This window comes from Maylandia zebra, linkage group LG18 (genome assembly GCF_041146795.1).
Source record: "Maylandia zebra isolate NMK-2024a linkage group LG18, Mzebra_GT3a, whole genome shotgun sequence".
NCBI classification, from domain to species: Eukaryota; Metazoa; Chordata; class Actinopteri; order Cichliformes; family Cichlidae; genus Maylandia; species Maylandia zebra.
In genome coordinates, this window is record NC_135184.1 from 100,021 (window position 1) to 114,351 (window position 14,331).

General features: G+C 41.9%; 1 protein-coding gene across 10 annotated transcripts in view; it reads right to left on the bottom strand.

Annotated features, from left to right (window-relative positions):
- Positions 1-14,331, bottom strand: part of amph (amphiphysin) — a 45,149-nt gene that overhangs the window by 28,087 nt on the left and 2,731 nt on the right. For all 10 annotated transcript variants that reach the window (XM_024806041.2, XM_076877168.1, XM_004572466.2 and 7 more), the window contains exons 4-9: positions 12,184-12,278; positions 11,998-12,093; positions 11,813-11,920; positions 11,602-11,687; positions 2,413-2,488; positions 2,238-2,320 (exon numbers count right to left, since the gene is read on the bottom strand). In XM_024806041.2, the coding sequence (XP_024661809.2) occupies positions 2,238-2,320; positions 2,413-2,488; positions 11,602-11,687; positions 11,813-11,920; positions 11,998-12,093; positions 12,184-12,278 (544 nt within the window). The remainder of the gene's footprint in view (positions 1-2,237; positions 2,321-2,412; positions 2,489-11,601; positions 11,688-11,812; positions 11,921-11,997; positions 12,094-12,183; positions 12,279-14,331) is intronic.

Below are 14,331 nucleotides of genomic sequence, written 5' to 3' on the forward strand. Positions count from 1 at the left end.
GGCATTAACAGGTAAAGGGGGACACAAAGAAATACTTTTCTTTCTTATTCTCATTTAAAATATCTGGCTTTTATTTAATAATTATCTGAATCTTACGAACAACATTTTTATCTGACGTAAAATGTATAGAAATCATACATATACCAACAGGAATATGTATGACAGTGATGTAAGCTGACTTAAAGCCTTTTGTTTTCATTCAAAGGCTTTAAGAAAGCGTGTTCATGCAAACATCATCATGTCTGCCGTGGTACAATGGGACTTTTGCTCCTGAACTTCTGCGCACAGCGTCTGCAAATCGGGGCTGTACGAAGTCACTTCATCTTTACGCAAGACTGTAAGCTGTCATCTGTAAGGCGCGAGCAGTGTTTGTTTTTACCGTAGTTCATGGTGGAGAAGGGCTACTCTGCTGAGTTTTGCTCCCTGTAGCCGGCAATGGCAAACAACACTCATTGGCAGCAGCATAGGCACACTTAAAATTTCTTCTGAAACTTTCTAGTTTTATATTGCTAGTTTATATTCAGAAGACACGTCTTCTCCTGAGGACAGAGCAAAATTCCTGGGGAAAAAATATATATATATATTTTTGCTGTCTGAGCCACAAAGAAAGGACTTATGCAAGTAAGAAGTGTCAGAAGCCATTCCATCTCTTAATCCAGACCTTCCCAAAGTGTGGGGCCCGCCCCCTGGGGGGGGGGCGCAGCGCCATTGCAGCGGGTTGCGGTATGAAAAGGGAAAAAAAAAACCTGAACGCTTGGACACTGCTAGCACGGGGCGCCCACAAACGCAAAGTAGGAAATGAAGCATCGCTGAATATGTTTCCAAACCAACTTCATTCTAAGCCAAAGACTAGAAAATATGGTGAAGCAAATCTTCCCTTTGGCTTCACCTGCACCAGTGTCCTGCAGGATTAATTTTCCGTTCGTCGGGAGCAGCGCTGAGCTCTCCAAATCACGGACAAACAGGATCCCACATTCTTGATTTTTAGTTCACAAACACTTGTTGTAATGACTAACTACGCCTGACATGTTGGAGATGTTTGCTCTTTATACAGTAAAGTTACAGCGGGATACAAATAACATCAGGCTGATCCTGACACGATTTGTTCCCCCAGTTCAAATCACAGGCAAACAGGATCCCACAGCTGTTTATGTTTTTGAACCCATTTTTCACAGAGAGCCTTTTTTTGAAAAATGTATTGACAGCAATGTTGAACATTATTACACAGGAAAAAACAACTACACGTAAAATAATGACACCGTGACGCCTCTGCCTTTGTAAATGGAGGGACAGTAACTGCGTGTAAAACCTGCAGACAGTCAGATTAACAGTATTTTGTCTCTATCTGCTATTCTGCAATTCATCTCATGTAAACAATAACGTGGCCACAGCGTGACGTGGAAAAAGGCACATACCTTTGACGTTGCGTGACGAACTCTGTATTCCTCGTCCACACGTAAACGCAAAAAAGGAGTTTAAAAAAATCTCAGTTTTCTGTGATTCGAAACGCCGTTTATGTGGACGAAACAGCTGCGTGTTCAAAAATACCCGTGTAGGTGCGGACACAGCGTAAAAGAGTTAGTAGTTTATTTCCTTAATACCTGTAATTTATTGCAGATTACTTGTATTTGTTTAATTGTTTACTAAATGTTTGAAGTGTGAAATAAACCACGATGGAGCAAAATAAGGGTGTGTGAGGTTGGAGGATGTGTTTGTGCGTGCGTGTGCGAACATTTTTCTTGTAAAACAAAGGGGGGCATAGCAAAAAAGGTTTGGGAAACACTGTCTTAATCCTAAATAAATTCTGAAGAACTTTCTGGAAAAAGAACAGTTCAAAGAAATCATTAAAAGCCCCAAATTACCATGACATCCATGTCCATGATGAGTGGATTAAAACTCTATGGGTACTTTACAATGACCAGTTAATAAATCTGTGAAGGTTCTCAGTCATCCAGGTTATCGTAGTCCAGATGCTTTTCTTTCCAAGCTCCTTAGATGACCAGTTAAAATGCATGTGTTTGAACTGTGGAAGGAAACTGGACTATTATCTTTAAATCCCAGCCACCCAAACTCTAGTTTGATTGGTTTATGTTGAAAGAATAACTAAAAACAGAATAATAAAATTGATTTTTTCTAAACCCATTGCTGCCATCACATTGTACAATCAGTTTAAGACACTGAAACCAAACGCTGATCTACCTTCGTTTTCCTCAGTTATGGAAAAAGCTTGTACTGACCTCGGAGCCCCTTGGATGGTGAATATCTTGTCAGAGTGCTGCTCTCCCAGTTTGGTCATCACTTCGTACAGTTCTCTGCACACCTGGATGGTTTAAAAGAGACATTTTTCAGTTCAAATGATTTCGAAGAAAAAAAGAAAAGCAACCCTGTTGGTTTAGGAAATGAAAAACTCACCAGTGAGATCTCACGATGAAACTTTGCTTCAAGATTCGTTACACTCTTGAAGGTGCTGATGTAGAAGCCAACTCGGCTGCAGAACACAAAAGTAAAACTTGGTTGTTGTTGTTTTTATAAATACTACAATTTGGGGCTGTGAAGGTTCTCTTCTCTTCTCTTCTCTTTTTTTTTTTTTTTTGCCTGTCCCGTTTGGCTCTTTTGCCATCAGAATTATTGTCTAAAGGCGAGGAAAGATGCCCAACGGATTTACTTTACCAAATGGACCATCCCAGCCTTGCCGTAATGGTCTATTTGATTCACCTTTTATTGTTTATTTTATTTTTTATTTTCACTTGCTAAATACGGGACAGACTTGAATGAGGAAAAGAAAAGGGAGAAAGGAAGAGGGGGAAAAAACAGCGGAGAAGAGGGACGGGGATAAAGGGCAAAAAACAAAAACCAACTAAATAAGCAGACAAAAAATACATCTATCAATCACCTGGATTACCTGTTGAGAAAGAAAAAAGAAAACAAGAAAACGAGAGCAATACTGGTGCGACCAACTGTTCGAGTAACAAAAAAAATAAATAAAAAATACTCCGCAACTCTGAAAGTCTCCGTGGTCAACAGCAGACACACATTGTGCCCCTATCATGGTCTAAACCAATCAAAGATAGTCAGGGGCGGGACCTCTCTAATTGGTCGTGGTCCAGATATTCATGTAATCCGTGTATATGTTTGAAAGTCCAGGGCGGGCAGACAGACAGAGGTGAGTAGCTTGAATAAAGCGATATCGATTCATATTCACATCCTGAATCAACTTTTAAATATAAATGGATTTTGCCAGAAATGACAGAATCTCAGGTTAAAGCTCACAAAACTATTTCAACAAACAGCAAATGAGAGCACGTAAACAGATGCCACACAAAGACGTAAACGCGGACCCGACACATCCGAATCAGCTTTCTCTTCCTCGGCTTTCTCACCCAACGGCCCTCACACGGCATCGGGGCTGAAAAGCCGACAGCTCACTGATCCTGATGTGTCGGGTCGGCGCTGTGTTTACGTCTTTTTTTGCGCTCGATTCTGAGCTGCAGGTTTTGTCTCCAACCAAAGTTCACTGAACCAGCAGCAAAAGAAGCAACAAACTACGCTTCACATTTGATAAACATCATCATCATCTCTTACTTTTGCTATTTTGCCTCCACCACGATAACAATCACACTTCATGCACAGCTCTCTCTCTCTCTCTGTGTACTTCAAGAACAGTTTCCCCATCTCAAATCGTGATAAATGCATTGCCCAAGTGGCCCCTCTCCCCACTGCCTTTCAGCAGCAGGCGGTAGCAAACAGGTCGTCAGAGGAGGCCAATGTGATGATTAAGTTTAACATTTACTACAATATTGCCAAAGAGTGCCAAACACTTTAAGCACAAGCACAAGATTGTTAGTTAATCATTTACAAATCAGTATTGTCTGTATGGACTACAATTCCCCCCCCCAAAAAGGTGCACATGTAAAACTGCTGTGTTTTAAAAATCTACTTTTATTATTCAAATGGAGACACTGCACTGTACTTGTTATTAACCTCTGTCTCTCTTCCACAGCATGTCTTTATCTTGTCTTCCTTCTCTCACCCCAACCGGTCGCAGCAGATGGCCCCGCCCCTCCCTGAGCCGGTTCTTCCGGAGGTTTCTTCCTGTTAAAAGGGAGTTTTTCCTTCCTACTGTTGCCAAAGTGCTGCTCATAGGGGGTCATATGATTGTTGGGTTTTTCTCTGTATCCATTATTGTAGGGTCTACCTTACAATATAAAGCACCTTGAGGCGACTGTTGTTGTGGTTTGGCGCTGTGTAAATAAAATTGAATTGAATAGAGGAACTGCAGGAATGAGTCACTGATCCATAGTCTGATCAATTACCAATTCAATTAAACATATTTGTTCAATATGTGCGGTGAAGGACATGTCCTGGTCAAAAATGACTCCAAGGTTCCTCACAGCGTTACTGGAGGCCAAGGTAATGCCATCCAGAGGAAGAATCTGGTTAGATACCATATTTCTAAGATATTCAGGGCCGAGTACAATAACCTCAGTTTGATCTGAATTAAGAAGCAGAAAGTTAGCGGCCATCCAGGTCTTTATGTCTTTAAGACATTCCTGCAGTTTAACTCATTGGTGTGTGTTATCTGGCGTCATGGACAGATAGAGCTGGGTGCCATCTGCATAGCAGTGTAAATGTATGCTATGTCTTCTAATGATGCTGCCTAAGGGAAGCATGTATAATGTAAACAGAATTGGTCCTAGCACTGAACCCTGTGGAACTCCATAATTAACCTCAGTGTGTGAAGAGGACTCTCCATTTACATGCACAAACTGGAGTCTATTAGATAGATATGATACAAACCACTGCAGCACAGTAGAATAGAATAGAATAGAATAGAATAGAATAGAATAGAATAGAATAGAATTCAACTTTGTTGTCATTGCACATGCACATGTACAGGGCAACGAAATGCAGTGTGCATCCATCCAGAAGTGCTTTAGTGATATAGATATATTACAATATATATTAGCAATAATATAGATATGTGAGTATATTACAGAAATGGGTCTATTATGGTATGTTATAATGTACACGGTATGAAGTATGTTGTGAATATTCTATAACTATAAGTATGTACAGGCTGTAGTGAGTACAAGCTATGTACAGGCTATGAACAGGATATAAATATGAAAAACTATACAGAAATCTGAGATATACAGCTATACAGAAATGGGAACTATGCAAGTTGTAAACAGTTGTAGAATTAAAATTATCATATTGTACAGAATGATTATTTACACAGAGCTATACAGTAGTGCAGTTAAAATAAGTGAGATATGTGGATAATTTCTACAGAGGTATGTAAAGTGCTAGTGGTTGTGAGTGGTGGTTCAGTCCATGTTATTATTGTGTGTTTGACGGTACAGTTGTCCATTGTGTGTGTAGGTGGTTGTGGGTGTGTGTATATGTCCAGTCCATGAGTTTAACGTGGGTCAGATGTCAGGAGGCAGAGTTCAGGAGTCTGACAGCTGTGGGGAAGAAGCTGTTCTGGTACCTGGTGGTCTTAGTCCGGAGGCTCCTGTAGCGCCTCCCAGAGGGCAGGAGGGTGAAGAGTCCATGTGATGGGTGACTGGGGTCTTTGATGATTTTCCCAGCCCTTTTCAGACACCGCTTCCTGTAGATGTCCTTTAAGGCAGGAAGTGGTGCTCCGGCGATGCGCTGGGCAGTTTTCACGACACTCTGCAACGCCTTCCGGTCCGAGGCAGAGCAGTTCCCGTACCAGACTGTTATACAGTTGGTCAGGATGCTCTCGATGGTGCAACGATAGAAGTTCACCAGGATGTCTGAGGACAGGTGGTTCTTCCTCAGAGTCCTCAAGAAGAAGAGGCGCTGGTGAGCCTTCTTGACCAGCTTGGAGCAGTTGGTCGTCCAGGTGAGATCCTCGGAGATGTGGACTCCCAGGAACTTGAAGCTGCTCACACGCTCCACAGCCGTCCCCTTAATGTGGATGGGTGGATGTGGGTCAGCATTCCTCCTGTAGTCCACGATGAGCTCCTTGGTCTTCTCGGTGTTAAGCAGCAGGTTGTTTGTGTCGCACCACTCAGCCAGACGATCCACCTCCTCCCTGTAGGCGGCCTCATCGTTGTCACTGATGAGGCCAATCACCGCGGTGTCATCTGCAAACTTAATGATGGTGTTGGAACCATCAGCAGGTCTGCAGTCGTGGGTGAAGAGGGAGTAGAGGAAAGGGCTCATCACACAGCCTTGTGGTACACCGGTGTTCATTGTGATTGTAGATGAGCAGCGGTTATCCAGCCGGACATGTTGGGGGCGGTTGGTCAGGAAGTCCAGTAACCATTTGCACATGAGGGAACTGATGCCCAGGTCTGTCAGTTTCCTGATGAGTTGTGAGGGGTGGATTGTATTGAATGCTGAACTGAAGTCTATAGGGCTTTGGAGCGTGATGTCACGGGGGTGGGCGTGGAAAGGATTTTGGCCCGATCCGCCATTTTGGGGGTCTAAGTAAGGAGCGAAATCATAGCCATGGTTCGTACTTGCTGTGTGGTCGGCTGCAATGTTCGATCTTACGACCGGCACGGGAATAAGTTTGGATTGTCTTTTTATGCTTTCCCAACCTGGAAGCAACATGAAGGAGCTCATGTATCGGATATTACCAAACGAAGGCGTCTAGCCTGGATAGCAGCCATGAGACGAGCTGATATCATGTTCTGTTACGTCTCCAGATATCAGCTGGTGTGCTCAAGACATTTTCATTCCGGTAAGTTCTAAATATGTTCACATCACACTTTATAGCTGAATAATATCATCGTCTCGGAACTTATAGAAATTGCGATCAAACATAGAATGGAGTGACTTGATTGGTTGATGTAAAGACAATAAATGAAATGAGACAGGAAGGACACAAATTGGCGTTAATAATTTACCCGATTATCAATGTGTTAATTTGCATGTACTTTACAATTATGGGCATATAATATGATAACGATATTTTAGCAGTTAAATGATAAATGTGTAACATTAATTATGGTGGGGGGTGGAAAATGGCTATTTCACTCGATGCACTCCAGCTGACTTACTTTGACGACGTACTCAGAGTTTGGCGGCTTGAAAATAGCCAAATCTTGCACCCAGCCATTTGTAAATTGGATGTGCGCCTCCAGTGACTTGTAATTACGAAACTGGTTCGCTGTGTAAGCGCTTACTCCACAAACAAGATACGTGAAGATATCGGGGTAGGACAGTGGCGGTAAGTCGTCTGGGTCTTTACTCCACTGCCGTATTTCAAATGGGTCCAGATTTGCGATGCACTCTATTTTTTTTCAAGTACCGCTGCTTCGCCTCTGGACGCAATCGGTCTCTATACCGTCCGTTTTCTTTTGAGCTGCTTTTAAGCATGTTTCTTGTCGTCGTCGTTCCAACACAGTGTGTTTGTTTTGATTCGTAGACCCCGAAAATGGAGCTGCGCTCCCACAATGCATTGCGGCGTGACGTCAACTCCAAAGCCCTATAAACAGCATTCTGGCGTAGGTGTTGTTGTTGTCCAGGTGTGAGAGGACAGAGTGCAGTGCGATGGAGACTGCATCCTCTGTGCTCCTGTTCTGGCGGTATGCGAATTGGTGGGGGTCCAGGGTGGGGGGAGACAGGATTTGTAGTGTGCTAGGGCCAGCTGCTCTAAGCACTTAGTGATGATGGGGGTGAGTGCTACTGGGCGGTAGTCATTGAGGCTAGATGGGTTGGAGTTTTTGGGTATCGGGACAATGGAGGTGGATTTGAAGCAGGCCGGTACCACAGCGTGGGCCAAGGACAGGTTGAATATGTCTGTCAGCACTCCTGCAAGCTCCCCAGAACACGCTCTGAGAACACGCCCGAGGATGCCATCAGGACCTGCAGCCTTGTGGACATTACCTGTAATACCTACAGCATGTTCTAATCGCTCTAATAGGATATTATGGTCGACAGTATCGAACGCTGCACTGAGGTCTAGCAGGACAAGCACAGAGACGAGTCCACTGTCAGAGGCCATAAGAAGATCATTTGTAATCTTCACTAAAGCTGTTTCTGTGCTGTGATGAGCTCTGAAACCTGACTGAAACTCTTCAAATAAACCATTCCTCTGCAGATGATCTGTTAGCTGTTTGACAACTACTCTTTCAAGGATGTTTGATATGAAAGGAAGGTTGGAGATTGGCCTATAATTAGCTAAGACTGCTGGGTCTAGAGATGCTTTTTGAGTAAAGGTTTAACTACCCCTTGTGATGTCCACGGGTCATTTTTGTCCTCTAAAGAAATCTTTTGCTATCAAAAATGTGTTTTTTATTCATCAAATGGTCTGAAAATAACAGAAGTTATTCATTACTATACTATGAATGATTGGAATAAGTTTTAAGTAATTTGATTTATTTATGTGGTTTTTATTGAATTTTATAACATTGGTGGTCCTCGTAGGACAAAAGTGACCCCAAAGTACAAAGTGTTGCAAAGAGCCGTATTTTCACACCATACTGCTTTCAAACATCTTTGATCTTGGATCACTGATGTGTGGGGTCAAGCACTGGTCATAACAACCACAACAGGCAGCACAATGAGGAGGCAGGTGCTCTATATTCAATGAAATTTTATTTATACAGCGCCAAATCACAACAACAGCCGCATCAAAGTGTTTCGTATTGTAAGGTAGACTCTACAATAATACATACACAGAAAGTATCCTCAAAAGCCTCCATTGCACTGGAGATTTGCATACTTTGATGAGCATACTTTTTTTTTACCATGTTGTGCAAAGCAATGACCAGTAGGACAAAGCACATATTGTCCTCTAGTATAATGAGGAGGGAGAATCAATGTTCAGGAAGATCCAGGGTTAGAAGATATAGAAAATATTGTCAATATTTAGAGCACATGCTACCCTTTCTCTGAAAAAGCACATCAGCCACCTGCAGAAGTGGAAGAAGGCTATGAAGTGAAGAAAAGTGATGAAGAATCTGAACTATGTTCAAGTAGGTTCTCAGGCATCCAGGACATGGTAGTCTGAGGAGCTTGGAGAGAAAGTGACTGGGCTTCTTGAAGTTTCTTGAATTTTCAGAATGTGAAACTGAAATAGAAGATGTGTCAGAGGACTACACATCATCCATTTCAATTATGATGAAGACAAAGAATCAAGCAGGAAAGAGGAATCAGCTGAGACAGAGGAATATTTGCAGTAACGTGAGGAAACACTGATCTGGTCTTCTAACCTTCCCAGTGACAGACGATGCCTGACTCTCTCATGTGCCTCAGAGAAAGATGATCTACCACAGTCCAAGCACATGTGCCAGGTCCCATACTCCTTCAGTGGCTTTTCTACTCGAGTACTGAAAGCATTATACACAGTGTATTCTGCTTGTATTCTGCTTTTTAACGTTCACATGCCAATGGATGCATCAGAGACCAAGTTGGGGTTCAGTAACTTGCCCAAGGACACCTTGGTAAGAACTCCAGACTAGAGCACACAGAGATTGAACCAACAACCATCCAATTAGCAGATGACCTGCTCTACAGCCAACTCGATGACGAACAAGGAGGGACAACGAGAGAGGAAGAAAAATGGACCGAATGCAGCTGTAGGCATATGTGGGTGTGTTGATTCTTACTGCCGTGCATCCAGTAGAGTCGCTACGGCCAGTTTATGACATCCTGAGTCTGGTAGAGAAGTTTTCATGCTGACACAAGATTAATCATAGAAGCACAAAAAGGACATAATTTCTTGATAAAGACACAATAGATGATCATCGTTCATGACACAAACGTGCTCCCATTTGAGGTGTATGGTGTGTGTTGGTGTTGACTTGACTTGAAACACAAGTGGGTGTTCCTCCTGCTGTGATGTAAGATCCTGGTACTGATGTGACTGTATGAGCACCAAGTCCCCTTCAAAGGACTCTGTCCCCTCCAACAGAACATCCAAGTAAACCAGGGAACTTTGAGACAAAAACATGGGCAGCATGTGATGCAGGTCCAGCTGTACATGGAACATGCTCTTGTGCGATGGCAAACCGTCTGTCCTGCAGTCAGGACACGTGAGTTGTCCCTAACATTGCAGGTTTCCAAAAGAAAACAATCACCTGTAACAGCTTGTTTACTGTATATGACCCTTGGCCTGCAACTGCAGAAAGAATGCTGTCCATGATGGGACCAGTGCAGAGGAATAAACCTGAGCTTCCTCCTGCACTTGGGTCAAATATGGACACGCCTTTGTCCTCATGAAAGTTTGCCTTCACTCAGACTCATGCCCTGGTGTTCCTACCATGCCAAAATATAGAAAACTGTCAGGCAATGAGTTGGAATAAAGTTGAATAAAACCTTGAAACACAGAGATGGATGATATTTTATACTTGTTGCTTTATAAACAGTCAAAGCAAACGGGGTCATTTTTGAGCCCTGAGGACCACAGGTGTGATTATGTGCTGCCATTTAAAATTTATAAATGGTTCAAAAAAAGAATTCTCACTAAAGTTCAACATACAGCACTCTGTATGTTGAACTTTAGTGAGAATTATTTTTTTAATTTTTTTCTTTTTTAATTTTTTTTTAAATATTTAATTTAATTAAATATTTAATTTTCTTGTTTTATTTTCGCTAAAAAACAGGGTGTATTTTTTGTAAACAAGGTCTGGTGGCCCTAAAATGTAAAATGTTGGGTAAATTATGTGTTAATGTGTTGGTCTTAAGTAAAACTAAGGTGTAACACTGAATTGATTGACAATTTATACTTTTTACTTTAAAAAAACAGTCAAATGAAGTGGGGTCATTTTTGACCCCTGAGGACCACAAGTGTGATTATGTGCTGCCATTAAAAATTTATAAACGCTTGAAAAAAAACTTTCTCACTAAAGTTCAACATACAGCACTCTCTAGTTATTCAGATAGTCAAAATTATCTAAACAATTAAATATTTTATTTTCTCAATTTGTTTTCGCTAAAAAACAGGGTGTATTTTTTGTAAACAAGGTCTGGTGGCCCTAAAATGTAAAATGTTGAGTAAATTTTGTGTTAATGTGTTGGTCTTAAGTAAAACTAAGGTGTAACACTGAATTGATTGACAATTTATACTTTATACTTTAAAAAACAGTCAAATGAAGTGGGGACATTTTTGACCCCTGATGAACTGCATTGTATGCAAATCGGGAGGACATCACAAGGGCTACAGCCAGCTTGAAGGCCTGTGGTACATAGCTGATTATTAGAGATAGCTTGATCATATTTAAGATCGAAGCATTAATTAATGGCAGGACTTCTTTGAGCAGTTTTTCTAGGAATGGGGTCTAAAAGACACGTTGATGGTTTGGAGGAAGTAATTATTGAAGTTAACTCAGAAAGATCAATTGGAGAAAAAGAGTCTAACTTAACATCAATGGTACTAAGAGTAGCTGTAGAAACCATCGCAGGTTGCTACATATGGCCTGGAACTAATCAGTGTTTTAATAATAACTTGTTCAATCTATCAGGGATCATGTACAAAAGCAGACTTCTCTAAGATGTCAGTATTAAAATCCAGACTCAAACCAGGAGCTCGTTGTTCAGGAGCTTTAACCTTTTTTCTTATAAGTTACTCACCCTGAAATTTTAGTTGCCCACTCAAACCTAGCATGCTATGTCAAAACTCACCGATCCCAAAGAGTTGGCAGTTCTTCCTGTAGACCAGTATTCAACTCATCAAACACCTTCTGTGCCTTTTTGAGCTCCTCCTCTGCCTACAGACAAAGTTCATGATTAAATCAACTACAAAACACCTGCACAGATACAACAGCTGCACAGGTAACAGGAAACAGCTGATCCTTTATCTTGTGAATGTCCGTCTACACATGAAATGACTCACTTTGATCATCTTGCGGTCATTCTTCATCCCAGATGTCTGCATGGTTTCCATGTGGTGTCGGGCACTGTCATAGTCAATGAGTTTGCGGCTTCTTTTGGCGACACGGGTCTGAAACGAAAAGAAGTTGAGCTTTCATGACATGCATCCATTTCAGAAAATCATTCCCTAACCAAACTGTTGATTGCCTTGAGATCTGGAAACTGCTGCAGGTATGCATCCAGATTTAGCAGTGTCGAGTCCACCAGCTTGTTGTGGAAGTCTTCCCACAATGCATCACAGTCCTGCAGAAAATAGAAACCTAGGTTTATGGTACATATTTCAGGTGGATTTTGGTGTTCTTCTGTACTCTGGGATGTTTTTATGACTCTGACCTTCCCGATGGTCAGGACGTCATCCTTTCCATGCCAGTCAGGTTCATAGACTTCGTGCAGAGACTGAGTCAGGTTGATGGATGCTTGCTGCATCCCTGCCAATGACAGTACAATTTCAGCTGGTGGTCACAATGGCAACATTTAACTTTGCTACTCACTGCGTAAAGAAGATAAGCTTTTCTCTATCGTCCTGTCCGGAAATTTTAAATAGTGAGGTCAGAGCTCTGCCCACCTGCGCCATCTAACTGAAACCTTTTCTGTGAGGCTATGTTAGTTTACTCAGGAGTTGTAGTTCAATTTAATTCAGTTCCATTTTAATTATACAGCACCAAATCGTAACAGTCACCAATTATTACTTCCAGGCTGGACGACTGTAATTCATTATTATCAGGAAGTCCTAAAAACTCCCTGAAAAGCCTTCAGTTAATCCAAAATGCTGCAGCAAGAGTCCTGACAGGGACTAGAAAGAGAGAGCAGATTTCTCCTGTTTTGGCTTCCTGTTAAATCCTGAATTGAATTCAAAATCCTGCTCCTCACATACAAGGTCTCAAATAATCAGGCCCCATCTTATCTTAATGACCTTGTAGTACCATATCACCCTATTAGAGCACTTCGCTCTCGCTCTGCAGGCCTACTTGTTGTTCCTAGAGTATTTAAAAGTAGAATGGGAGGCAGAGCCTTCAGTTTTCAGGCCCCTCTTCTGTGGAACCAGCTTCCAGTTTGGATTCAGGAGACAGACACTATCTCTACTTTCAAGATTAGGCTTCAAACTTTCCTTTTTGCTAAAGCATATAGTTAGGGCTGGACCAGGTGACCCTGAATCCTCCCTTAGTTATGCTGCAATAGACGTAGGCTGCCGGGGGATTCCCATGATGCATTGAGTTTTTCCTTTCCAGTCACCTTTCTCACTCACTATGTGTTAACAGACGTCTCTGCATTGAATCATATCTGTTATTAATCTCTGTCTCTCTTCCACAGCATGTCTTTATCCTGTCTTCCTTCTCTCACCCCAACCTGTCACAGCAGATGGCCCCGCCCCTCCCTGAGCCTGGTTCTGCTGGAGGTTTCTTCCTGTTAAAAGGGAGTTTTTCCTTCCCACTGTCACCAAAGTGCTTGCTCATAGGCGTTATAAATAGGGGTGGGTTTTAATAATCGATTCATCGATTAAAATGGATGCTGGCTTGGATAATGTAATATCGATTCATTAAAATCCTGAATCGATTTTTTTATATAAATGTATTTTGCCCAAAATTCCAGAATCTCAGGTAGAACGTCACAAAATTTCAACAACCACCAAACATTTAAAACAGTAAATGAGAGCAGGAACACGGATTCTGCACAAAGACGTAAACACAAAGCGCGGACCTGCGGATCAGAATCAGTGAGATGTCGCCTTTCTTACCTGACGGCACGGACACGGTCGGGGCTGAAAGCCGACAGCTCGCTGATTCTGATGTGTTGGCGGGTCCGCGCTTTGTGTTTACGCCCTTTTTGCGCTGATTCTAAAGCTGTTAGTTTGATCTCTCTCCAGACAATATTGACTGAACCAGCAGCAAAAGAAGATCCAAACTACGCTTCACATAAACATCGTCATGGACTCCCTCTGACTTTTGCTGTTTTGCTTCCACCACAATAAAATCACACTTCATGCACAGCTCTCTCTCTCTCTCTCTCTGTATACTTCAAGAACAGTTTCCCGTCTATCCCTGAAATCTGTTTTCTGCATTATTCGCTTGCTTGTTACGCACCGTCTACCGTTGTTTACAGCGCTGTCGGCCGCTGTTTTTTTTTTCCTTTTACTTACTTCCAAAAAGAAAACCTAATTTCTGCCGTTCAACAGGCTTCTGAACAAATTTAAACTTTTTTAAATTATGCAAAATGCAAAACGCTCAGCTGTGTCTCTAATAAAACCGCTGTAACTTCAGAGGTGATGTTCATAAGTTGATTAATGATTTTCTTTCGTTTTTGATCTACTGCAGAATATTTTTATAAAATCTCAGGCCAGGAAAATCACCTCCATGTTTTCTGTGTTTTATCTTCAGCTGCTTTGACACAAAGGCCTCTGCTGTGATGCTCACACCTGTGATAAAGTCTCGCAAGTGTCAGCTTCCTTTTTATAGATACAAAAATATGTAAATGTACTGATCT